This window comes from Bos javanicus, chromosome 19, assembly GCF_032452875.1.
Source record: "Bos javanicus breed banteng chromosome 19, ARS-OSU_banteng_1.0, whole genome shotgun sequence".
In the NCBI taxonomy this organism is placed as follows: domain Eukaryota; kingdom Metazoa; phylum Chordata; class Mammalia; order Artiodactyla; family Bovidae; genus Bos; species Bos javanicus.
The window spans coordinates 58,160,397-58,187,778 of NC_083886.1; the positions used below are offsets into that span (position 1 = coordinate 58,160,397).

Genomic DNA, 27,382 nt, shown 5'->3' on the forward strand with positions numbered 1-27,382 from the left:
ACACACAAATCACTGTAGGTTTCTATTGGAGGCAAAGTGGTATTATAGTAACAACAGATTTAAAACCAAAAAAGTTCTATTCATATCCTGACTTTGCCAGCAATGCAGCCTTAAGAAAACAATTCAATTTTTCTGTAACTTGGTCTTCCTCACTTTTATGACACCTACCTCAATAGATTTGTTATGACCTTGGAATGTTATACGAAAACTTCCTTGTAAAATACAAAGTGCTAGATGTTTTAAGAACATTCCATATCACTGTAAAAGGATTTGAAATACCCACTTCAAAAACAATGATTGGCAAAGCACTTTTTAGCATTATTACTCCATTCAGAGGAACATTTTAATATTTGTGCTTCTAGCATACTACTGCATCAGCTCTCAGACATTCTCCCTACATCGTAAATCAAGAGTAAACTGCATGGGGGACTCCCTTGATGGTCCAGTGGCTAATACTCCTCATTCCTAATGCTGAGAGGCTGGGATCTGGTTCCTCTGGTAAGGGAACTAGATCCCACATGCCGCAATTAAGACCTGGCGCAGTCAAATAAACTAATAAATTTAAAAAAGAAAAAGTAAACTGCATGGTATTAGGAGAGAAAAGAAGGGGGAAAATAAGTCTAGTAGTTAACCTTAATGTGAAAAATGTTGCAGGTATCTGAGCCCATAACACTGGCAAATGTTTATACGTATTTGTAAAATGTACCTGGCTGAGAGGATGAAGGAACGTTCTACACTTTCGATCTTAAGTTCATTTTGATATGCTTCTTGGGTGGGTTTTCTGACCTGGAAGAAAGCAAAACGAACTGAGCAGACATCTCCTATGGAAAACCTTATCTCTGATGTGCAGTTAAAACTGCCCAATGCTCTCCCTCATCTGCTCTATGCTCCAGATGAATGTAAACACCCACATACTCAAAGGCCCAGCTTTCCCATCTTCAGGCCTTTGCTCACACTATTCCCTCTACCAAGAATGCCTTTCCCCACATCTCAGTGTGGCCAGATGTGACCCACTCTGTTAAGATTCTTGGCTCTTCCTCCAGAAAGACTTCCTCATGTCTCCCTCTTTTCTCACTGCCAACTATCCCTCCACCATGTCCCATGAAAAGCTACACGTTCTTTATTTTCTGAGCTCCCACAAATTTTGTGCCTTTATAGTGATTATTTATTACCATCTATTTTATAGGTGTTGACATGCAGTGTATTTGCTTCCCCACTAGTTGCTAAACTCATGGGGGTTTAGAGCAAAGGTGGAGACAAAAGAATCCTGTTTCAATTCATCTTTGTATTTTTCACTAAGTCATTAACATGTTTTGTTTATAGCAGTTCTCAGGAAATATCTTGTAACTAAATTAATATATGAGGGAAAAAATGAATAAGTGAACACACGAACAGCAACACATGGAGACAGAAGAGAGAAGGATTATGAGAAAATGATCATTGTAGGGATTTTCTCTAAATACATCTGGGTTAAAAAATATATATATATCTTCTAACAGATGCACAGACCTTCATTCCAGCCAAAGATAGCATGTTGTTCAGTTTGTACATCCCAGACTGCACTGGTGTTGTATACAACAGGGCATCATTAAACTGAAAGTAGAAACATTTCATAGGACAAAGTAAAGCAAGAAATTTTATCTACAAAGATACTGGTAAGACACAGGAATAAAGGAACAAAATTACCTCTTTGCCTCAAACTCTCTCAATAAAATCCTTAGATTCTGCTTATAAAATGAGAACCACCTAGAATGTTCTATTATAATATTACTAGAAGGCAACTTCTGGAAAATGCGCTGTCTTTCCGAGTTCTATAAGAAATTTGACATTTTCTGAATTCTAAATCCCACTAAGGAACTATAATCTGCCAAAATAAAACACCAACAGAATCAATTTTTCCAAATCAGACATGAAACAAACTAGATTCAAAAAGGAAGTAAATTTCTAGTTATGCACCATACAAGACTTTGTTTCCTATACTTGACATGCAAATAAGCACTCCAGACAGTCAAAGATCCCACTAAAACTGCTATTTGAACATGCCAAACTTATCTGGCCTGAACAAAGGTCTCCTTTCACTAAGCAATTACCCCTGCCTTGGGTTCAACAGCAACACACATGGCCACTTACCAGGAAAAACATTCGGGGCTGCATGACTTTCCGAGATAGCTTCATCAGAATTCCTTCTTTGAGAAAAACCTGATTCATCCAAACGAACACCCATTTAGTACCATCACAACTACAATATATGTATACACGTAATTTCCTTTTCAACCTTCTTTACCCAGATGTTTTGTGTGAAGGCTGGGTAGCATAGTTTCCTTGTGGCTTTTTACAGCCATGGTTTCTTTTAAAACCCTTACAGTCATTTAGGAATTGGATAAGCCAGCAGAATTCTATAAAGCCAATATTGACCCCAGGGTACCATGTGGTCTAAAATGTAACTGACTGAGTGTGTACTTTATCCCCAGGCTGAGCCAACATCCTGACAATTGCACTTCGTAAATTTCCTGAATTCATTCCCTCAGCCACTTTTGTGCTCCAAGAAGAGCATCAAAACATCAATAATTTTCCTCCTCTCAAAATTCACTCTTACATTAAAGATTTGAAATGAAATTGTCTTTAAAGCTGTGTGAGGTCAGCTATATTACACAATAAAACGATCCTATTTAATCAGATACTCTGTGGGGTCCATTGCCATTCTCCTAATTGAATTGGACTTCTTGTTACAGTGACTTAAATCATGCATGTTTTTAAAGGATAGAATGAATGCAGTTAATCCAGATTGGGTCACTGAAGACTAACAATAACAAAAAACCTATTTTCATAACTCAAATGAAAATAGCTACAAATGGTGACTAAATCCATTGTATTAAGCTTGTAAAGGGCAATCTAAAACACTTACCCGTCCAGGCTGAACTATTTCATGGTGTCCATTTAAGCTGTACTGAATTTGCATAAGTTTCTGGAAGTTGTCCTATAGAAAGAGAATGCAGAGCATATGAAGGCATAAGCTCCCAGGTACAACAGTACAACAGCCACTGAAATGAAGATACTTACTCCTTGCTTCATGGTGTCATTGGCGTGGTTGGCTACCTCTATAACAACAGCAAGGGCATCTAAAATACGTAGGAACAGAAGGGGCATTTGATCACTATCATTACCAATGAAATGCAACATCGAGCAACTCCAGGTAACGAGACAGCTAGTGGAGGAGCTCAGTTAACTGTGCGTGGGCAGAAATACACATGGTGAAGTTCGAGGAGAGCAAAACCAAGGACAAACAGGCAAAAACAGTACTTAGGAAAAGAAATGAGCCAAAGACAGACACTGAAGACACATTAGAGGGAATTCCCTGGCAGTCCAATGGTTAGGACTTCCATCGCAGGGAGTATGGGTTCAACCTCTGATCAGGGAGCCAAGACCCAATAACCGTGCAGTCTGGCCAAAAACAAAAGACACATTATAGACCATGCATACCAACAGTAGGAAGTCAGGATTGTTTTGCGCTGAGATTTGTGCTCTTGGAGACTACAAGGATACGAATAGGATTTAACTGGAAGCTGAGGACCATTCCAGGATAAACTGCCTTGACAGACAAGGATCCTGGGATAGGAAACCAGAATTATGAGAACCTTGAATTTAAGGTCAGGGCTTAGCTGTCTTCTCTTAGTCTGACCCCAAAAGGGAAAAAAGCCTCGTGGAAGCATACTGTATCTTAGGAAATTACACACATTATTTTGTGAGTTGGGTTACTGAGCCTCACCTGTGTTTTATTCTTTTTATTAACTTCTTGCCTTTATCAAATGTTTCTGAACGTCTGTCTTACCATCTTCATTATACATATAAAGGAAAAAGTGTCCCTTGTCTCGTTTTGGGCCATGGCTGTTCTCAGCAGTATTCCCCTAGGGAATGCCTGAATATGTGTAAGAACTTTTGTTTGTCACAATGATGGGAAGGCCCACTGGCCTTTAGTGGGAAGGAGCCAGGGATGTTAAATATCCTGCAGTGCTAATTAGCAATCCCCACAAAGAAAGCTATCCCAAATGACAGCAGCACTTTCACAGAGAGAAACTGGTAGAGTGTTAAAGAGGGAAGCATACTCTTCTGAGCCTGGTGTGGCAGTGACAGTAATTATCAATGAAAGGAATAGATATATATATATTTTTAATCAATTTCTGGAAAGGGTTTGAGGTTTTTTTGGACCAGCTACTATACCTACTGGGATTCCCCGATGGCTCAGATGGTAAGAATCTGCCAGTAATGAAGGAGATCCAGGTTTGATCCACGGATTGGAAAGATCCCCTGGAGACGGAAATGGCTACACACTCCAGTATTCTTGCCTGGAGAGTTCCATGGACAGAGGAGGCTGCTGGGCTACAGTCCACAGGGTCGCAAAGAGTTAGACATGACTGAGGGACTAACTATACCTTCCAAGGGATACTCTTTCTGGTATCGACCCTGGAGGTTTCTGTAGCCTTTAAATATATTATTGGACTTTCCTGGCAGTACAGTGGATAAGAATCCACCTGGTAATGCAGGGAACATGGGTTCGATCCCTATCTGGGAAGATTCCACATGCCGCAAAGCAACTAAGCCTGTGTGCCACCACTACTGAGCCCATGTATTGCAGCTACTGAGGCCTGCGCACCTAGAGCCTGTGCTCTGCCACAAGAGCAGCCGCCACGATGAGTGGCCTGCTCACCGCAACGAAGAGGAGCTCTGCTCACTGCAACTAGAGAAAACCCACTCACAGCAACGACGACCCAGTGCAACCAAAAATAAATGTGTTATCATCACCTTTATCCAAGGAAAGCAGTATCTTCTTATACAGATTCCAACCACATATCGGAATGTACTGCAGTTGGCACTTATCATGGAAGATATCAAGAGGTGAGCCTGGACACATTCCCTGCTTTCTGACCTGCTTGACCTTCCAGTGGACAGGGACAAAGGCTTGAAGATTTAATGAATGGATGAAGTACTAAAGCTGCTGCTATTTGGTCACCTGGCCTCCAGGCTCTGACTTCTCCCACCCATTCTGCAACCCTACTTTTCCCATGTCACCCCTTTACAAGGCCCCTGTGTGACTCTTCCTTTAACTTTTCTGCTCACCTTCCAAAGCTATATTACCAACAGTCTCATTCTCTCTCGCCCTTGGGCAGTCTCATCACTGCACTGCACTGCCTCTGGCCATACAGTACATGTCACCATTCACTGCCTATTCGAAGCCATGTCTTTGCTGAACTGTGTAATTTCCTTTAAATAAGCTCCTTAATCTCTGCCCTGCCTCTGTTTTACTGGCAAAACGGAGCTAACAATGCACTTTCTTTGAAGGCAGAAGCCCTGGGACAGATGTTTTCTTGAGGCCTGCTCTGTTAAACTCTGTCTAAAATATTTATCTTTGTGATGTCCATTCTTCCTCTCGTCCACCATCTCCAGTCATTCATCTCTGGTTCCGCTTTCCTCTAAGTAGAACTCTGCCTCTTCAATTCTCACGCTTTGTTCCCTCTTTCAAATGATTCTATGCTGCTCAGCGCATTCTTACTTTAAAGCTATCTGCTTTGTTCTTTACCTGAAGGGTATCACAGACGTCCTTCTTCAACTAAACTATGTTCACCAAAGACAAGAAGCATGTTCTATCCCCCACTCCAATCTTTTCCTTTAAAAAGCACCCTTTAAAGCATAACCCTTGTGAAAGAAGATGTTAGAGAAAAAGAAGTAAAATGATTAATAGAATGAATAAGAATCTCTACAAAATGGGTTAAAGACCTTTCAGCTTTGTAATCTGATAATGTAAAGGAGGATGCACAAGAATGTGATCAAAATTCATAAGATGAACGTAGTGGAGATGGATTTGTCTAGGGTGTTTCTGTAGATTGGAACCAGGGATATACCTATGACATTCAAAAGAGGTAGTTTGGGAGTAAACAGAAAAAAACACTACTATCCCAAATGGAATTAAATCCTTGTGTGTGTGTGTGAAACAGAGAGAGAGAGGGAGAGAGACAGACACACTTGCATGCACAGCACACACACACACACACACACACACACAGTGGATTATCCCATGAATATCAGTGAATCCCTTGTACTGTACTAGACTATTTCCGATAAGTACTATTGGGGTAAGGAGTGGAAGGATGGCAAACCTAATGCCCATCTTTAAACAGTCCCAGAATAATAGATTATTTTAGACCTTACCTCTAATTTGTATTGTTTGGTCACTTCATGGACTCATGATTTTAAAGCCTGAAAGGATGCTGCAGATCAACTGGTTCAATCTCTGCCTTCGAAAGCTGGTGGACATTTACTGAAGGTGAACGCACCCTGGCACAGACAGACTGAGCCCAGGAGGACGACGCTTCCTGATCACACACTATGCTGGGACCACCCTCTCAGGAGGCTGGCTCCCATGGCTGCCTGACCATGGGCATCTTTGGTCCCTATAATTTCACCTGCTTCCAGGCCACTAACACTTTATCTAGTTCCATCTTCATCTGCCCAAAACAGAGTTTAAAAAGGCTTGTTATGAATAAAACACAGTTTTGTATATGGGTTTTGTTACATTTTTACTTTCTAGGTCCAAATGAATGTAACATAAAAACTTCTAACACATAAGACCACAGAAATCATTTACCTTGAGTGTCTCTGTAATCTCCAGAGTCTTCTAAGAGATTTTTCAAATAATCTAGAAAAGGTGAAAAAAATATATATATATAGTTATTTAGTACAATAAAGCACTAAGGAAAAAAAAATTAGTCAGCCTTATTAGTCAGACCAATAAGTCAGCCTTATTGGTTCGTATACACATTCATTCCGGTTGTGCTAACTTTCTAAAAATGGAAGAATAAAGCCCTGGGGTCAATTTGAAATCAGGACACAGAATCAGAGCTAAGAAAGAGCCTACAGGTTGCACTGGTGATTTTAGAGATGAGTAACCGGGCTACTGAGGACACGTCTCACCCAAGTAATCCCACCTCTTTGTGGCAGAGCCAGGATCAGAATCCAGGTCTCCAGATGACCAGCTCAACACTTTTACTCCAACACACAGTAAATACCTTAATCCCAAGATCAGATGTACGTCTACTTCCAAAATTCAAGCATTAATAAATTGAATGCCTAAGGGACTCAGATTCATCAATCTTAAGAGTCTAATAATGCCCAGAATACATACCCAAAAAATGCAATATGTGTGTCTAGACCAGTGGTTCTCAAACGGGGGCAACTTTGCCCCACACCCACCTCCCAAGACATTTGAAAACGACTGAAGATATTTCTGATGATCACAACTGGGTGAACGGGGACACCGCTGGCATTGAGGGGTTAGAGGCCAGAGATGCCGCTTAACATCTGCCAAATGCGCAGGATCGTCCTAATGTCAACATTAGGGCGTTGTCAACAGGGCTGCAGTGAAGAAACCCTGGTCCAGATGGTCTGTAAATGAGCGACATGGTACACAGCAGCTCTTGCAACACAAAATAAATTAAGGCAATAGGTTATATTTAATAAGTCTTTAACACCAAGGAATATTGTTGGATTTCAAAGTGACACTTCCAGTTGAGAAATGCTGAACGACTTAACTATCAAATTAAAACAAATCCCATTTCCTGTAATTTCAAGATCCCACTACATGGTCCCTGTTGACTGTTCTGATTTTCTTTCTTGCTACTGCCTTACACCAGCCCTTTGTTCTTATTAAAGTTTGATTCTACACAATTTATTAAACACTTCCTATGTGTTCCCTGGCTCTATACTTTTTGTCTTTAATGCACCCTTCTTCCGAATCCTTTCTCTGTCTCTGCATATAAAAATTCTACTCATAATTCATCAAGGCTCATCTCAAATTCCTCTTCCCCTACCAAACTTTCCATTTGAAAGAAATATTTTTTCCCTTTGAATAATATATAACACAGCAGTTACTCACTGTATGCCTTCTATCATTTTTTTTTTTCATTAGATTCAAGGCTTCTTGTGGGCAGGGCCTGCCCACATCTGATACCATCTTTCTCTCATACCACTTAGCCAGAGACGTGGCATACAAGGGACAAGAAATACTTAATGATTTTTTTTTTTAAAGATTTTTTTCATATAGGATTTTGTCTTAGTGGGTAAAAGGCAGTAAAAGCTAAAATCAATCCTAATTCCTGTGGGAGCTTAGAAATGGAAAGAGGAAAGGCATATTAAAAGACTGAATGCATTTTATCAGATCCAGTCTCCACTAGGAGATACCGTAGATGACATTAAGCCTCTCTGAGCCACAGCACAGGTTCTATCTTGCCAGAGACCATCACACCACTTGCGCTCCCCAGGTGGCGCTAGTGGTAATGAACACACCTGCCAATGCAGGAGACCTAAGAGATGCAGTTTCGATCCCTGGGTCAGGAAGATCTCCTGGAGGAGGGCATGGTAACCAACTCCACTGGCCTGGAGAATCCCATGAACAGAGGAGCCTGGCAGGCTACAGTCCATGGGGTTGCAAAGAGTCAGACACGACTGAAGTGAGTTAGTACCATGCAATCTCCACTTAGCAATATTATGGAACAAATATAATTTCATCCCATGGATTTATGAAGTCATGCTCAAAAAGGCACAAAGAGAAACTTGGATATTGGTGCCAGCTTTTCAAACTTAATAGATGACATAAACATACACACCCAGCTGTTGAAACTATACGTCTTTGAGACACTGATCTAAGAACCTGTGAGTCTAGACATGCACACTGTAACTACCCAGCCCTGGCAGTGAGTCACCGTGAGATACTGTGGGAGACAGCACTAAGCTTCTGTGAGCCACAGCAGAAGTTCTATCTCACCAGAGGCCATCACAAGCAATTTAGATCCCAAACTAATCCAAACACACATTGGAGAGCATTCTTCCAATCAAATAAGAAAGTCTCCAAAACTAACAAAATATATTGACCGTACACTGTACTTAGCCTCATCCAGGGATGAAAAATGAATTTAATCTCACTCTGACCCCATCAGAATGCATTCCCTGTATAAGTCATCTTTTGTGAATTCAAATATTTAATGTTTCCATGAGAGTGACAGGGTTAGGAAGAAAAACATACTCTTTTTAGGCTACATCATTAGTCAAAAGGGATGTTCCTTTAAGCCTGGGGGAGCAGAAGAGCACATGAACGAAAGCAGATTTACCTAAGCATCAGATTCACATCAAGTTCCTATTTTGTCTTTGATTCTTATTCTTTAATACAGAAACATATCTATGCAAACTGAGACATTTCTCTAAACCAAAAGCGGTCACTGGAGGTTGTCCGTATTAGGAAATCCTGACCTCAGAATCACTATGCTGAGCCTGATAAGTTTCTGAGTTGCATTTTCTTCCCTTGTACTCAAGTTCAGCTACTGCTCGCCAACCTAAACTTTTAGGAACAAAGTGGAAAGACACAAATTGGCTGGGCAAAAACCCCACCATGAAGCTGTTGCAAAATCATACTATTAATCAAGAAGATAATGGGGTTAGGTTTACTTTCCTTGCCAATTAAAAAAAAAAAAAACAACTTAAAATTCACCTTTCAAAATTCAGCTTTCCAGAAGTGAATTTTAGAATTTCAACTTTCTAATGTATTCATCTGTATTTTCAGGTTATCTCATTGCAGTACATCTTCCTTTTGAGAACTTTTACCTTTTCTAGGAAGACCCAACCATGAGCCCCTCAGTTAAGAATCACTCCATGCCTTAACTACAGAATGAGCAGGAGACTGATCACCCTCTGAGTCAGATGGAAGGAGCAATGAAATCACCAGCTGTCCCAGTGACTGTCATAAGCCAGGTGAAACACAGGAAGGGAGACCAGACAGACACGCCTGCATTGGTCATGTGGAATTGTTCACTACATATCATTTAGGTCCTAGTATCCTGCTGGCCAACTGATACGAATAACTGACTCATTTGAAAAGACCCTGATGCTGGGAAAGATTGAAGGCGGGAGGAGAAGGGGACAACAGAAGATGAGATGGTTGGATGGCATCACCGACTCGATGGACATGAATTTGAGCAAGCTCCAGGTGTTGGTGATGGACAGGGAAGTCTGGTGTGTTGCAGTCCGTGGAGTTGGACACGATTGAGCAACTGAACTGAACTGATCCCGCTGGCGATCATTTTAAAAAATGAGAACACAGGAGTCATTTCGATTTGCCATGTTAGATTTATAGTATTCCATGTCTTTCCTGTTTTCAACAAACGAAGCAAAGAATTTTTCAAAACTTCAGTAATAAAAATGCCTCAAATGCTATTGAAGTTATTTATGTCAAAGAAAAACAGGCTGGTGAGGTCTGCATGGGCACCACAAAAATGTACTTTCTGGCCACCAGGTGGCACCCTTGATTAATAAAGGTTAATTAATCCCCATAATCACCATCATCCAACAGTAGCAGCACAAAACTAATTTAGCATGTGCAGCCTCAAGGATTAAGCAAGTGAATTTTGTCCTCATATATCAGGACATAGTCTTTCATGTTCTCATAAAAGAATGAGAACCTAAAAAACACCATATCTTGTTAGAGCTCTAAGTGTTCAATACATGAACTCCTAGTAAGCCTTACCATTTCTTGATTGCCTCATCAATGAATAAGCAACTTAAAGCAGAAACTATTCAGAGGTATAGTAACCACTTCCTAAAGAAGAGTCATCTGTGAGAATCGGGGACTTTTTAATTCAACAGCACCCAGTCAGATTCCTGGACGGTTTGCTCAGAAACGGTTGATGGCAAAGAACAGAGGAAATGAGCATATACAAAGGGTAGCATTCCAAAGTTGAGCGTTTCAAATTTGAGAACATGGTTCTATGGTGTCAGGTATCCCTTTAAACACAAATGCTAAACTATGGATTGCAGGAGGACCAGGAGCCTGATTATTTACTCTTATATTACCAGCATCTAAAAGAATATGCAATAAAATTGCATATTCAGCAAATGTTTCCTGAATTTATGATGGACTAAATGACATTCCATGTCCAGTTCTAATTGTTGCTTCCTGACCTGCATATAGGTTTCTCAAGAGGCAGGTCAGGTGGTCTGGTATTCCCATCTCTTTCAGGATTTTCCACAGTTTATTGTGATCCACATAGTCAAAGGCTTTGGCATAGTCAATAAAGCAGAAATAGATGTTATTCTGGAACTCTCTTGCTTTTCCGATGATCCAGCAGATGTTGGCAATTTGATCTTTGGTTCCTCTGCCTCTTCTAAAACCAGCTTGAACATCTGGACGTTCACGGTTCACATATTGCTGAAGCCTGGCTTGGAGAATTTTGAGCATTACTTTACTAGTGTGTGAGATGAGTGCAACTGTGCAGTAGTTTGAGCATTCTTTGGCATTGGCTTTCTTTGGGATTGGAATGAAAACTGACCTTATATGCAGAGTACATCATGAGAAACGCTGGGCTTGAAGAAGCACAAGCTGGAATCAAGATTTCCCGGAGAAATATCAATAACCTCAGATATGCAGATGACACCACCCTTATGGCAGAAAGTGAAGAGGAACTAAAAAGCCTCTTGATGAAAGTGAAAGAGGAGAGTGAAAAAGTTGGCTTAAAGCTCAACATTCAGAAAATGAAGATCATGGCATCCGGTCCCATCACTTCATGGGAAATAGATGGGGAAACAGTGGAAACCATGCCAGACTTTATTTTTGGGGGCTCCAAAATCACTGCAGATGGTGACTGCAGCCATGAAATTAAAAGATGCTTACTCCTTGGAAGGAAAGTTGTGACCAACCTAGATAGCATATTCAAAAGCAGAGACATTACTTTGCCAACAAAGGTTCGTCTAGTCAAGGCTATGGTTTTTCCTGTGGTCATGTATGGATGTGAGAGTTGGACTGTGAAGAAGGCTGAGCGCCGAAGAAAGCTGTACCAGAACATTGGGGGTGGGGGGCGGGGAATGAAAAGGAAAAGATTCTGGGTATATACAGTAAAAGCCTTAACTTATTTCTAGGACAAACGAATAAAAGAAGTTACCTCATGCAAAGAGTTGACTCATTGGAAAAGACTCTGACGCTGGGAGGGATTGGGGGCAGGAGGAGAAGGGGACAACAGAGGATGAGATGGCTGGATGGCATCACCAACTCGATGGACGTGAGTTTGAGTAGACTCCGGGAGTTGGTGATGGACAGGGAGGCCTGGCGTGCTGCAATTCATGGGGTGGCAAAGAGTCAGACATGACTGAGCAACTGAACTGAACTGAAGACATTCACTTAGGGGTTACCACTTTTTGCTCCATATTTTATTAAGCAGCTGAAATGATGCTCGGAGGGTCTGATTAATTAAAAAGTGCTCCAGTCTTTGCTCTAATTTTCCTGCTTCTCAAATATGGAGAACTCAGTTGGGAACCCTTCTCAGTTCAGTATGTGGTCCAGAGCTCCCTAAGTTAGTAAAGTGACCTTTCCAGGCTCTCAGGCTCACCAATTCATGTTCTAGGAAAGCTGACAATGCCTTTCTGTGAATTAAAAAGACCATTTATTTCTCAGGACTTCCTCCAAAGTCCAGTGCTTCCTAATGCAGGAGCTATGGTTTGCTCCCTGCTCAGGGAACTAAAATCCCACATGCCTCACGGCACAGCCAAAAAGCTTAAAAAAAAATTAAAAAGTCCAATTCTCCTGGGCTGATGCAGTCCTTCACCAGGGCACCCAATAAGGTGAGCAGAGTGAAGGCTGGACTTGGAACTCGGCAGGGAGCCCATCAGGACATAGCCACTTGAGGCAATACTGGCCTATCTTAAGACTTTGATCAGTCTGTTCCAGAGGGCCATGCCCAAAGAACTCACAAACCAAACCTGATGCCAGGCTCATCGTAGGGCAAAATTCTAGAGCAGGTCTTATAATGGACAGACTCTCCCTTCAGTTCCTTTTTAGCAGGACAGGTTGGCTTGGCATATCCAGAAGGCCCTTAAGAGGAATCAACCCCAGAGGGAAATCTCCCAACAAATGTAAACATCCATTATTTTTACTTCATTGAGATTGCTCTTCTTCTTGGATAACATTTTCCAAGCATTAAGGCTGCCAGTTTACCAAGTGAGAATCTCACATATACAGAAATGGCTTCGTTGAGGCCAAGGCCCACTTAAAGAACCTCTTATTCATATTTGGTCCCCACCAACCCAGTTATCAACGAATTGCAGTTGCAAATAAAGTATTTTGAATTGCAACAGAACTAGAGCTGAGCTAATTACAATAGGAATTTTGAATGTTATGACCCTCCCATTTCTCAAGGATGGAGCTGCCTTATATCAAGGGCTTTGGATTCCTTAGAGACGAAATTCTTTGGCTGGTGTCCAGGACAGCCCTGCCTTTCATCATGTTTTGCTCTAGAGAAAATGTTAGAATGATTTCAGATGTAGAAAATTAGCCCATGGTTTTCAAACAAACACTTGCTAGGCAGAGGTTTTAATTTTCAGAAGCAAAGTTTCAATATTCAGTGGGGATTTTTAAAAGTCATGCATTAATCTGATTCTGATCTTTTGTCATATCTGCTTATTAGCCTGTTCACAACTCAAATTTATAGCTTCAGAACACTACGGCAGATGTAACAGATGTTTTCAATATCCCATTTTTCTATCAAAATGGGAAATCCTGGATTTCTAAAACCTAGAGGGAGTTAATGCCATCCTGGACTAAAGGCCAAGATTACACGAAAAGTAATATAATATGTTGTTAAAGTTACTTATAATATAACATTAATATCTTGAACAAGATCAAAGAAACTACCTGATCTGAATTTAATCAAAGTTCAAAGGATTGGTTCCTCTGCCACATACAGAAATGGAAAAAAATACTTCAGAGGAATTTTTAAATTACACTTTTCATTATATTTTCTTCACTAGGATCCCCAATGATTCACCTTGTTTCAACACCAATGTAGTAACTTTCCACAAATAAAAGGTTTTTTACTGAAACTTTTATAGTGCATATAACAAAATAGAGACATCCCCCCCACAAATAAAACCCCAAATCCTAACAACAGCAGCAAAAACAAACAACCTGAAAGGATACATGATAGTCATCCCTGAATGGTAGAAGATGAAAAGGGACTTTTTTTTGGTATTATGTAACATACTTTTCACACACACAAAAGTGAAAGAAAGTGAAAGTCACTCAGTCATGTCCGATTCTTTGTGACCCCATGGACTATACAGTCCATGGAATTCTCCAGGCCAGAATAGTGGAGTGGGTAGCCTTTCCTTCCTCCAGGGGATCTTCCCAAGCAAGGGATCAAACCCAGGTCTCCCACATTGCAGGCAGATTCTTTACCAGTGAGCCACAAGGGGAGCCCAGAAGCACACTTGTCCCACAGAGCCAGCCAGGAAAGGTTCCTTCCAAAAAGAGAAGGTGATGCTTACAAAAATAAATCCTCAGGATCTTCTCACTCAAACAAATGACCAGATCAATATAAATTCTAGGCAAGAAGAGGAAGAGCTGGGAGGGAACCTGAGGGGTTGGGTGCGGTTCCCAAAGAACAGGACTGTAAGCTCCATAAGGGCAGGGACCACCACTGTGTTGTACATACAGGTGCCCAGCTCAGTGCCAGCCATGTGAATACTGCTTGAATGAGAAAGTGGTCGATGAATGGAGGAGAAAATCTGCCCTTGACAGTCAGGTTTGAGGAGAGAGTCAGATAATGAATGCAGCTAGAGCAAAGGAAAGTAAGGCTTGCACAATTCTTCAGTTACAAAGAGCATGTTTAATAGTTGTGGTCTTTATACTCTGGACCAATAATTTTTTTTCTAAAGTAAGATTTAACTTTTTAGAGCAGTTTTACATTTACCGCTAATCTGAGGAGAAGATATGAAGACTTCCTACATATCCCCCGCGCTCACACATGCTTAGTCTCCCCCATCATCAACACACCCCATCAGAGTGGCGCATATGGTACAATGGAGGAACCTACACTGATACACCATAACTGCCTCAAATCCACAGTTTCCATTACAGTTCATTCTTGACTTTGGATAAATGTGTAATGACATGTATCCCTCATTGTGGTAGGATAAGTAAATTTTCAACTTTCCTAAAAAGCAAAATAAAAGTATGTCTGTGAAATGACAGAAAATATATACAGCTATCCCTCGTTATCTGTGGGAGATTTAGTTCCAGCACTCTGCTCAGATACCAAAATCTGGATGCTCAATTCGCTTATATAAGAGGGTACAGTACAGTCAGCCCTCCCTGTGTGTGGGTTGTGAGTCTGCAGATACCGGAGGCCAACTGCAGAGTCTCTGCTCCCAGTTCCTGGCCCAAGGTTCCCCAAATCTTTACAATCTTCTAAATGACAGAAGCAGCAGGAGCATCTTTTGTCCTAATATCTGGATTCCCTGGTGGCTCAGATGGTAAAGAGTCTGCCTCCAATGTGGGAGACTCGGGTTTGATTCCTGGGTGGGATGATCCACTGGAGAAGGAAATGGCAACCCACGCCAGTATTCTTGCCTGGGAAATCCCATGGACAGAAGAGCCTGGCAGGCTACAGTCTATGGGGTCACAGAGAGTCAGACACACCTGAGCAACTTCCCTTTCTTTCTGTTCTTTGACTTTAGTTCTGACAAAAATGGGCTTGCCAGGACATGCTAGTGGTAAAGAACTCCCTGTCAATGCAGGAGACATAAGAAACATGGGTTCGATCCCTGGGTCTGGAAGATCCCCTGGAGGAGGGCAAGGCAACCTACTCCCATTCTTGCCTGGAGAATTCCATGGACAGAGGAGCCTGGCAGGCTACAGTCCATAGGGTCACAAAGAGCTGGACATGACTGAAGTGACTTAGTGCTTGCACACACAAGCATGCGCGTGCGCACACACACCACCCCCTCCCCCTGCCCCCAAAGCTGCCTTGGGATTTCCTAGGTGACAACAAGTATCTTTTGTTGTAACAAGGTGACTCTTAGTGGGCTCCTAAATGGGGATGGGTCACCAGAAAGATCAAACCATGACTGAAACTTTCAGCACCACTCTCCATCCTCCAGGAAGCGGAGAGGGACTAGAAGTGGAGTTAATGATGGGCCATGCCTCGGTGATGAAGCCTCCATAAAAATACCAGAGGACAGGATTTGGTGGGGTTCCAGGGAGCTGGAGTACCCAGAGAGGGCATGGGAGTTCCAACCCACATACTTAGCCCTGAGTATCTCTTCCATATGAAGCTCGTTTTTATGCTTTATCATACCGTTCTACAATAAACCAGTAAATGTAAATAGGTGTTCCCCTGAACTCTGTGAGCCATTCTAGCAAATTTTCAAACCTAAGGAGAAAGTCATGGGAACCCAGATTTACAGTCCATCAGTCAGAAATAGAGGTTGCAGCCCAAGACTTGTGAATGGCACCTGAAGTTTGGAAGGATCAGAGCCCACTATCTCTAGGCAGATAGTGTCAGAACTGAATTAAATAACAGCAGCAGTCTTCAACCTTTTTGGCACCAGGAACCGATTTTGTGGAAGATAATTTTCTCATGGACCAGGGGTGGGGGGATGGTTTCAGGATGATTCAAGTGCATTAAATTTATTGTGCACTTCACTTCTATTATTATTACATCAGCTCCACCTCAGATTATCAAGTGTTAGATGCCAGAGGTTGGGGACCCCTGAATTACAGGACACCAAGATGGTGCTGAAGAGAATCGCTTGGTATAGGGAAAAAAAGCCCATATATCTGGTGTTAGTAGTGTTGAGTGTGGTGGTGTGAGAGCCAACGGGAGACACAGGAGGAGTGTGTTTTTTCCCAAGGTCTTCTTGGAAGGGGGCCTGATAAGAACACCATGACCAGTAGGAAGATACTGCCATAACTTGGCATGACTTTAGAAAGATCTGGCCTGAATCATAAAAAGGGAAATGGAAAGAGCAGGAAGCAGAGCAGAGGAAAACTAGTCAGCAAATCCTACGACGGAGGCAAGATGAGGAAAGGGAAGCATTTCAGTCCTTTCCCACAGGTTTGTTTCTGGATAACCGGAAGACTTGTTTTTACTCTTAAAAGCAATTTATCGATCCATCCATCCAACAAATGTTCACTGGCACTACCATATAGGAATTCTCAACCTCATAAAAAGGAACACTGCTTATTTCTCTGAGCCCTTTCAGTTTATTGAGTCCCTGTTATGTTCCAGAATCTATGCAGGCACTGACTTAGGATAAAAAAGATAGTCTCTACCCTGAACTGATGAGGAGGTAGAAAATAAAAATTAATGTTGTTTCTTCAGCAGCATCTGCGCGCTTAAAAAAAAACCACTCCCTCACTGTTGCTTCAAGATCCCCCTTTGTCCTAACTCCAAACAGGGTTTGGGCACCACACAGACATAAAGATCTGGCCAGATCCACTGGTTTTAAGTGGCCAAAATAAAGGCAGAATTTACAAGTTTCTCTTCTTAAATTAAGTCACTTTATTTTCCTACTTAAAAAAAAAAATCTGATCTTAAGCATTTCATTACACAATAGACATTTTCTTGGATCCTATTTTGAGTTGAGCTTAAAAAAACATCAAGAATTTACTTGGAAATTTTACTACAATGAAGGAAGAGAGAACCTAAAAAAATAACCACTAAAAACCCAAAGTAGGTTCTGAAGAAAACACTGCATGACAACAGGCTGGTTGTTTGAATAGGAGGCAGGACTGCTGTATCCAGGGATTTCCAGTTACCTCTCTCTAGAAGAATTCCAAAAGAAACCATCTTATCTGCACTCCATCCCTGCATTTCTCAATCTTCCCTTCCCCAGAAGCCAAAGTGGGCACAAATCTACTTACACCAAGCCGGGCGGGAATCCTTCCCTTTCTCTGCCCAATAAATCAAAGTTGTCAGGAGTTGTCTCAAATAGTCTCACTCTTTCTTTCTGTGCCCCTGGCATTTCTAAAATGGAAATAAAAGTACTTCCCTCATAGGGTTGTTGGGAGGATTAAATCATTGAGTTTGTTTATCCAAAGATGAGGATCCAGCTAATTCACACATCTGAATTGATGCTAACCTAAGACCTGAAGTCCAACTTCTAAAAAATCTAAATGCATACACAGGGGCACTTTGATAACTAAAGCAGAAATATCTTGCAAGGAAAAGAAAAACCAGAACATGACAAAAAGGAGTATTGGAAAGTCAGAGTTTTAAGTAAAAAGACATATAAAACAAACTGTTGGCATCAATTCCCATATGTCCTTAGGATTATATGATCATAGATTCTTCAGTTAATACTATTTGTGTTGCTGGGGCAGGACATTTCACCTCTCTGGAGAAGAGAACATCCCTGAAATTCTCTCTCTCAATATTGTTCTTTAGGCTAAAGATATTTTGGTTAAAAGGATGCTTTAAATGTAGCTTAAAATCAACAAAAATTATTTCCTAAATAGCTTTCAAGTGATCCCAAACTGACCCAGATACATTGGGTACACTAAATTATGAATTATTAATTAAAGACTTACTCGTCAGGACTTCCTGGGGGGTCCAGAGGTTAAGAATCCGCCTGCCAGTGCAGAGGATATAGGTTTGATCCCTAGTCTGGTAAAATCCCATATGCTGCACAGGAAATAATCTGTGTGCCACAACTACTGAGTTGCACTCTAGAGCCCGTGCTCCACAACAAGAGAAGCCACTGCGATGAGAAGCCCTGCATCTCAACAAGGAGTAGCCACTACTTGGCACAGCTAGAGAGAGCTCGTGGACAGCAACGAGGCCCAGAGAAGCCACAAAACAACAACAACAACTCACTCACTGACCTCAAGGGGTTTATAATCAAACTAAGGAATCAATATTCAAGTCATACAAATATTAGCAAATAAACAAGACACCAAATAAATCTTTACTAAGTCACACTGCACTGACACGAAGGATCAAGGAGAACTGAAGTAATCCGAGATGTCTTTGGAGGGATGGGGGACTCAGGTCAGGGGGGAGGAAGGGAAGAATCTGAATCAATGGAAGAAAAGGCACAGAATGAATATGAAATCTTTGCTTTACAAAGTCTATGTTCTTTCTTTAACTTTAGTCCTGACTTTGCAACCTTGAACAAGTCATTTACCTTTCAATAAATCCACAATTATTAAGAGTCTACTATATATAAAGTATTGTACATCATTTAAATAATGTAGATTTTCCAAGTTAAGAAATGGGGGGGGGGGGGCTTTAAGATTAAACAAAACACAGCTCAAAACTAACTCCAATCTCATATCATCTTGGTTATAAAACAATGAAACAAGTGAAACCTGTTCTCTTAAAGAGAATTTTTAAAACTTACTGTTGCTATTTCACCATTCATCAATTAAAATCAAACCCAGCATGAAACCTACATTAAACACATGTGTAACTTTTACTTGGATCAGTCATAGTGAGGGAAAAAAATATTTTTACATGAAAATTTCAGAACCTTGCTCCATTCTTCTCCCATTTGAAAACCATAGTTGTCTTTTGCCACTAAAAACAGTACTTAATTCAACAGCTGTAGAAATAGCCTGAGCCCTTCAATAGCTCATTTATGATAAAGCACTGAATTTATCTAGCAAAAACACAACACATGCATGGGCACTTCCTTTTGCCCTGTGTATTCCAAATCTCTGCCAACTGCAGAGGAAAGAAAGTACAGATGGACAGGATATCCTGAAATTATTTGGTTTGCCTTATGTCAGTCCAGAGAGAAATCCAGTGCCTGATTCACAGCAAGAAATTCAAATTAAGTAGAAATATCTAGGGTAGCCAATCCTGGGGCTGAAGGCAGGCATTCCTCACCAGTGGTTCACCAGGGAAGCTTGGAAGGATGGCTTTGCCTAAAGGGAAATCAAGAAATCTTGGCTTTCCAGAATTCACTTCCCTCATTCCATTAAGCTCTTGGCTTAAGAGAAAGTGATTAAGGATAAAAGCATGCATGCCATTTCTTAAGAACACTAACAGGAACCAAGTACCTCAAAACCTATTACATAAAATTTCAACTGACTGAATTTAGAGTTGTGGAGGCATTTGAATATTCTTGTGTATTTGGACACAATTCCTTTAAAACAAATTTTTTTTTGGTATGCAGGATCTTAGTTCCCAGACCAGGGATTGAACCTGTACCCCCTGCATTGGAAGAAGGGAGTTTTAACCACAGACATACAGAGAAGTTCTAGAAACAACTCTTAATGGTACTATATATATATTAAGGTATTGCACATCCAATACATTTCCATAAATACCACAGAGGACCTAGTAGTATGTGTTTGATACTATGCTTCGTACTGAGACTATATTGGCTTTTTTGTAATGCCAAACAACTTAATATGTGAAATATGCATAGCTATGGTGAAGATTTAAAGAGCCAATGAATATAAAGTCCTGAGCCTCCATTCAAATCATAGCTTTCTTTTCCTTCTTCTTTTTAAACGATTACATTGGTAAACAAGACACGCAGCCCGGTAATCTTGAAGCTGTAGAAGATACAGACAATGGCCTGACATAGTGACAGTGATGATGATGATGATAAGGATCTAATAATAGGAGTTAATACTTATTTAGACTTTACTATGAGCAATGCTTGTGGCTCAGACGGTAAAGTGTCTGCCTGCAGTGTGGGAGAGCCGGGTTCAATCCCTGGGTTGGGAAGATCCCCTGGTGAAGGAAATGGCAACCCACTCTACTACTCTTGCCTGGAAAACTCCATGAAAATTCCTGGAAATTCCAGAGTCTGGTGGGTTACAGTCCATGGGGTCGCAAAGAATCGGACACGACTGAGCAACTTCACTTTCACTATGAGCAAGGCATTACTCTAAGCACATAGCTCATCAATCAATCCTTATAATAACCCTCTGAAGTAAGTGACTAGGGCCATGGTGAAAAACTGAAAGTGTTTTAAGTGGCTCAGTTGTGTCTGACTCTTCGTGAACCCATGGACTGTAACCTGCCAGGCTCCTCTGTCCATGGAATTCTCCAGGCAAGAATACTCAACTGGGCAGCCATTCCCTTCTCTAGGGGATCTTCATAACCCAGGGATCAAACCCAAGTCTCCTGCATAGTAGGAGATTTACCATCTGAGCCACCAGGTAAGCCCCAGGGTCATCGTAGTTGATATTCAAATATGTGGGAATGATCCTCTAAACCTCATTCTTGAGTCGCTGGAAAAGCACCTTCTAGGAATTAGTAATATTAAGCAGGTAAAATGACCCAAGGTTTTGGGGCTGGGACAGTAAAAGAAGTTCTGAGCAAAACAAATTAACATGTAGAAATGCCCAGAGCAGAGAATGCACATGGATGATCGAAGAACTGGAAGAAGCTCAGTTCTGGTGATGTCTATGTGAGGCCACCAGCAATGTATAAATTCCTTGTTAGGAAAAGCAGCTACTGGATAGACAGAAAAACAGAAGTGTTCTCAGGAAAAGCAGGGTATCCTCAGTGTGACAGGAGTTCCTTGGTTGGTAATCTGCCAGAGAAGCCCACCTGTTAGCAGCAGCCTGTACTGGGGAATCCTCTGAACCGGCTTGAGCAGGTAGTGCTTGAGGGCCAGATTAGCACAGCGTGGGCTCATCTGAAAGGAAAGGCATCCAAAGTAAACACGAACATTTTCCTCCGAAGCAAGAGACCCAGACTCAGGTGCTCGGGAAGCCAAGTTTTAAATAGCCAGCAACTCCAGGAGGGGATTCATGGAGATACTCCCTTTATTTTAAGGCACAACTCATACGCTGAGAGGGAGACCAGAGCTGACTCATCATGGAGCCCACCCTCTCTTGCAGATAGGTCTCCGAAATCACTGACTCGTGAGGAAAATTCACAGCCCAGAAATAAAACTACTGGGAACTGGATTCAAATAAACATCAGAGCCTGTTGTCAATATACTCATAATAACAATAGTTGGTACTGGGGAGAAGGCAGAAATTCAAGACAACCTGAAAAACAGCCTTGCTAAACAAACCTCTTATAAGCCTGAAGAATGTAAACTTTCTCAGATGAACGGCTACAAAGGACAGCCCCAAATCACACTGTCTATGGAAACATTTGATTCTGGAACCCTTTTGACTTGACCATGAGGACATTTGATTCTGCCTTTAAAGTTGTTTTCTGTAGTATGTATAACAGATACTGGTGCCCAATTCTGAGCCCCACCTCCAATCTCCATAACAGGTATTAACTGTGGGGAGACCACAAAATGGCCTAGGGAAAATGTCCCCGCATCCTAAGATGTCCTGGGGTTCTTACACAGCTCAAGTGAGAAGGGAAGAGTTTTTTCAAATTTGTTCAGAGGGTTCTATTTGTTTCTAAATATATACCTCCAGGGTCTGGTATGCAGGATAATTATGAAAGCATAATGATAATGCATGTTAAGAAAGCATCTGTTGTGCAAGCATCCTTAGACATTGGATGGTTAACTTTCCCCGGTCTTGTGTGTTTTTTTGGTGCCAAGGCAACAGAACAACTCACTGGACAGTGATGAGAACCTGGGCCACAGCTATATATATATATATATATATATATATATATATATATATATATCACACTTCCATTCTTAACAGCATGAAGACTTCAGAAGAAAGGAAAAGAGGGAAGAAAAGTTGACACATAATTTTAAAGTTTAATTACCATACAAATTAGAAGAAATAAGCAATATCTTAATACTTCTAAAACTTTTCTAGTTTGGTATAAATGGAATTTACTGATAGTTTTAGCTTCAAAACAGAGAAAGTGGTAGCAAAACAGAGGATGGTAGCAAAAATACCTCAAATTCTCTAACAACAGCAGCAAAACCTGGGTTTTTCTTGCACTGCTCATCCAACAAAGCTATATTCTTATCAAATTCTTTGATGTATGTGGAATACATTTTTAGATATGGTCCCTTCTTTACAAAGATATCAGCAATTCTTTGTTGTTCCGTCCTAAGGAGTGAGAAGGGATAGACAAGAAAAAGAGTCATTACAGGATCCAAAATATATCCACTGATAAGCAGAGTCCCATTTCCAAGCCATCTGTTTATCCTTTTTTCCTCTTCTTATAAGATATATCCCCTAATGCCCACTCTTTCCCATTTCGATTGTCATCATTATATTTTGCCTGGACTCTGCCAGTTCTGACTGGTCTGCTAGCCCTGACTGGTCTTTCCTGCTTCTGTACAGCCAGAGACTTTAGAAAATTCAGATGAATTTCTAAGATAATTTTCTGTAAGACGAATGATAAAGTACGGACAGGGAAATTCTTTGTAATTACATTTTATTTTAGCATGCCTTTAAAAGAGAGCTTTTAGTCACTCCTCAGTCCTTAAACTGTGTAATTATAGTTTTAATCACTCCTTAGCCCTTAAACTGTGTAAGTATAAATTTTATACTTAGGCCGTAGTGAAGTATTAATCACTATTTAGCATATTTTCCCAACATGTAGAGGCAAGATATTTCCAAAACAGGCAGAGGTTATTTTCCTGGATTATATATAAATAAAACTTAGAGGGAAATTTTTTTATCATCAAAGTAGGTGATACACAATGTTGTTCTAATAATTTGGTGGTTACCCATGAACTTCAACAGTAAATCCAACCCCCTAAACCAAACTCACCACACATTTCCAAAGATGTCACCAAACTTTCTATTACTGTCTAAATATCATAATACTGTCTAAATATCATAACGGGCTTCCCTGGTGGCTTAGATGGCAAAAAGAATCTGCCTGCAATGTGGGAGACTGGGGTTTGATCCCTGAGTCGAGAAGACCCCCTGGAGAAGGAAATGGCAACCCACTCCAGTATTCTTGGCTGGAGAATTCTGGTGGGCTACAGTCCACAGGGTCACAAAGAGTCGGATAGGACTGAACGACTAACACTCAAATACGGGTAGTGGCAGTCAACCTTTGGTATTGTTTTCCGGTTGTGAAATCTACAGCACCTACAATAATGTCATATATGTGTAAATTTCCTAAACCAAACAGAAAAATCTCCCTATTCTCTCAGTTAACAGCCTCCTTTAGGAAATGCAGTTTCCTCTTTTTGAGGTTCCAAAAAGAGAGATATTTAAAAATGTTTCCAACGTGAATATATCAACTAAACTCTCCTCCCAGTCTCAAAAATCTTGGATTATCAAAGGGCACCTATAGAAAGTTAAATTGGCCAAATATAGGCCCTTCTTGCTTTTGAGACAACATTACTAAAGAATTAAAAAATGTAGTGTACTGAGCTGAGTGCACCAGTGAATTCTGGCCACCTAACGTGATCAATCTAGGGGACTTCCCTGGCAGTCCAATGGTTAAGACTACAAGCCTCCACTATGCAGGGGGCACAGGTTCAATCCCCAGTCGGGGAAATAAGATCCTGCATGATGTGCTGTGTGGTCAAAAATAAATAAATAAATAAAGTGATCAATCTACAGGTAATTCTTACGCCAAGAAAATTCAACATATTGAATAAACACAATGTAAGGAACAACAAGTCTTTGTCACATGCAGGTCCCTTCTGCCTTTATCTAAAATTGGAAACTCTGGGAAAGCGGGTCGGCCCATTTTTACCAGTTTGACATTCTTTCCTCCAGCTCCTTCAGGAGATCCCGATTGAGCTCATACAGCTGAGGCAAGTAGTACAGGATCTGGTTTAGGATCCGGTCCTCAATCACTGGTTTCCCAAGTTGCCTGGAAGCATGGGCTACTGCATCCCGGAAATCCTGTTACAGTTCAGAGGAGGAAAAACAATGTACACACACATACCACTTAATATAATGAAAAGCTTTTCCCCAGTCACTCTCTTTACCACAACAATATGAACTGCAAACTGTATTTCCCATGTAGAGTTCAAATTGAAAGCACCCACTTCCTCTTACCCCACTTACTTGGATAAGAAAGTACACATACATACATACACACATACACACACACACACACACACACACACACCCCGAGTGGCTGGAGTGGATGTTTGGTTTTTAAACAGAACATTATATTTCTCTTAAATCTTTTGGTTTGATCTCCAAACTTAGCAATTATATTAAGGAGATATCTGCAAATTATACCGGAACTCTTAAGTAGTCCTCAAAATTATTCTAATACTGCTATATGGACAAAATCCATTTATTTAAAAGTTCGCAGAAGATCTTAATTAATTTTACATTGGGAGCATCCTTTTGTCCACTTTCAGTAATTATTTGCTAACTGCTGGAACATTCTAACTGAGGCATTTAGAGGGTGATACATTCTTGATAATCAGAGAATATTGGATGTAAGCCCTTGTTCCTATTCTACTGTATTTCACTGAGCTAGCTCCATTTTACTCATCTGTTAAATGGGTTGTAAGACTTTAATTAGATACTACACACAAAGCTTTCTGCAATGTATTTGGCACACAGACGCAACAAAACATTTTAACTCTGGACTTGAAACTCTCTCTTCCCTCTATCCAACCTCCCCATAAATTCACCAGAATTTATAGAAATTAAAAATTTTTCTCATCACACATTCTTTTTCCTTGACTTTTCCCTATAATAAGACTATTTATACCATGTTTTAAGACAGGTCCACCCTACCCCACCCTCTCTCTCCAGAGAACTTGGAAAGGGTGAGGCTGGAGATGGTACCTGGCCAGAATTCAATATATTTTGAGGCGTACCCTCAGGGGATAAGTAAGACAATAGCAAACTGTATCACAGTCCTGAGGATTCAAAAAGATTGTTCCTTCTTAGAAAGGAATTTAATTAAAAACCTTAAGGCAAAGGTTGGGTAAAACAGACTCTTTACTAGGCTTTATCTTTTTCTCCTTTCTAACTGCTTCCCTTCAGGAATTCACTGGGCAAATCAAATATCAAAACAAAGACCCTGATTTCTACCCTGATCCCTTTTAATAGCTACCCCATACATACACACACTAACCATTAGTATCAGTATTTCTTGAGCTTCTTGTGAAGGACAACAAACTCATATCTAATTTGAAAGTAAATAAAAGCTACCACAGTAATGAAAATAAAAACAACAGTAAACAAATGGAACGTAATTAAACTTAAAAAGTTTCTGCAAAGCAAAGGAAACCATAAACAAAAGGAAAAAACAATCCACAGAATGGGAAAAATATCTGCAAATAAAGTGACCTACAAAGAATTAATCTCCAAAATATACAACTAGCTCATGCAGCTCTATGTCAATAAAAACAAACAATCCAATCAAAAAATGTACAGAAGATCTAAATAGGTATTTCTCCAAAGAAGACATACAGATATCCAAGAGGCTCAAGAAAAAATGCTCAACATAACCAATGACCAGAAAAATGCAAATCGAAACTACAGTGAAGTATTACCTCATACTTTATTTTATTGGACTCCAAAATCACTGCAGATGGTGACTGAAGCCATGAAATTAAAAGATGCTTGCTCTCTGGAAGAAAAGCTATGATCAACCCAGATAGCATATTAAAAAGCAGAGACATTACTTTGCCAACAAAAGTCTGTCTAGTCAAAGCTATAGTTTTTCCAGTGGTCATGTATGGATGTGAGAGTTGGACTATAAAGAAAGCTGAGTGCAGAAGAATTGATGCTTTTGAACTGTGGTGTTGGAGAAGACTCTTGAGAGTCCCTTGGACTGCAAGGAGATCCAACCAGTCCATCCTGAAGGAAATCAGTCCTGAATATTCATTGAAAGGACTGATGCGGAAGCTCAAACTCCAAAACTTTGGTCACCTGATGTGCAGAACTGACTCACTGGAAAGGACCCAGATGCCGGGAAAGATTGAAGGCGGGAGGAGAAGGGGACGACAGAGGATGAGATGGCTGGATGGCATCACCGACTGAATGGACATGAGTTTGAGTAAGCTCCGGGAGTTGGTGATGGACAGGGAGGCCTGGCGTGCTGCAGTCCATGGGGTTGCAAAAAGTCAGACACAACTGAGTGACTGAACTGAATCACCTTATACAGGTCAGGATGGCATCATCAAAATATCTACAAATAATAAATGCTAGAGAGTCTGTGGAGAAAAGGGAACCCTCCTACACTGTGGGTGGGAATGTAAATTGGTACAGCTACAGGGGAACAGTATGGACGCTCCTTAAAATACTAAAAACAGAACTACCGTACGATCCAGTAATCCCATTCTTGGGCATCCATCAGGAGAAAATCATACTTCAAAAGGATACATGCAAATGTTTATTGCAGCACTATTTGCAATAGTCAAGAAATGGACTTCCCTAGTAGTCAAGTGGTTAAGATCCTTGTTTCCACTGCAGAAAGCAAGAGTTCAACCCCTGCTTGAGGAACCAGATTTTGTGATTCTGCATGTCACCCCATACAACCAAAGGGAAAAAAAGAAAAAAAAATGACTCCTCTTCTAAGGTATATTTTAGACAAGTCAAATGCTATGCTCAACAAGTGCTAATAAACCCTTCACTTAGTGCTCAGTGTGTTCAGTTGTTGTGTCCAACTCTTCAAGATTCCATGCACTGTAGCCCACCCAAGGAATCTTCCCAGGTAAAGAATACTGGAGTGAGTTACCA

General features: G+C 40.7%; 2 protein-coding genes across 2 annotated transcripts in view; both read right to left on the reverse strand.

Moving 5' to 3' along the window:
* LOC133233013 (FYVE, RhoGEF and PH domain-containing protein 6-like) overlaps positions 1-24,639 on the reverse strand; it is a 44,326-nt gene extending 19,687 nt beyond the window's left edge. Inside the window, exons 1-9 of the mRNA XM_061393088.1 lie at positions 24,423-24,639; positions 22,654-22,810; positions 21,381-21,468; positions 6,641-6,691; positions 3,061-3,119; positions 2,906-2,977; positions 2,131-2,199; positions 1,510-1,593; positions 707-786 (exon numbers count right to left, since the gene is read on the reverse strand). Coding sequence (XP_061249072.1) covers positions 707-786; positions 1,510-1,593; positions 2,131-2,199; positions 2,906-2,977; positions 3,061-3,119; positions 6,641-6,691; positions 21,381-21,468; positions 22,654-22,810; positions 24,423-24,433 — 671 coding nt within the window. The 5' untranslated portion in view covers positions 24,434-24,639. The remainder of the gene's footprint in view (positions 1-706; positions 787-1,509; positions 1,594-2,130; positions 2,200-2,905; positions 2,978-3,060; positions 3,120-6,640; positions 6,692-21,380; positions 21,469-22,653; positions 22,811-24,422) is intronic.
* Positions 1-27,382, reverse strand: part of NHERF1 (NHERF family PDZ scaffold protein 1) — a 59,946-nt gene that overhangs the window by 27,629 nt on the left and 4,935 nt on the right. The window lies entirely within an intron of this gene.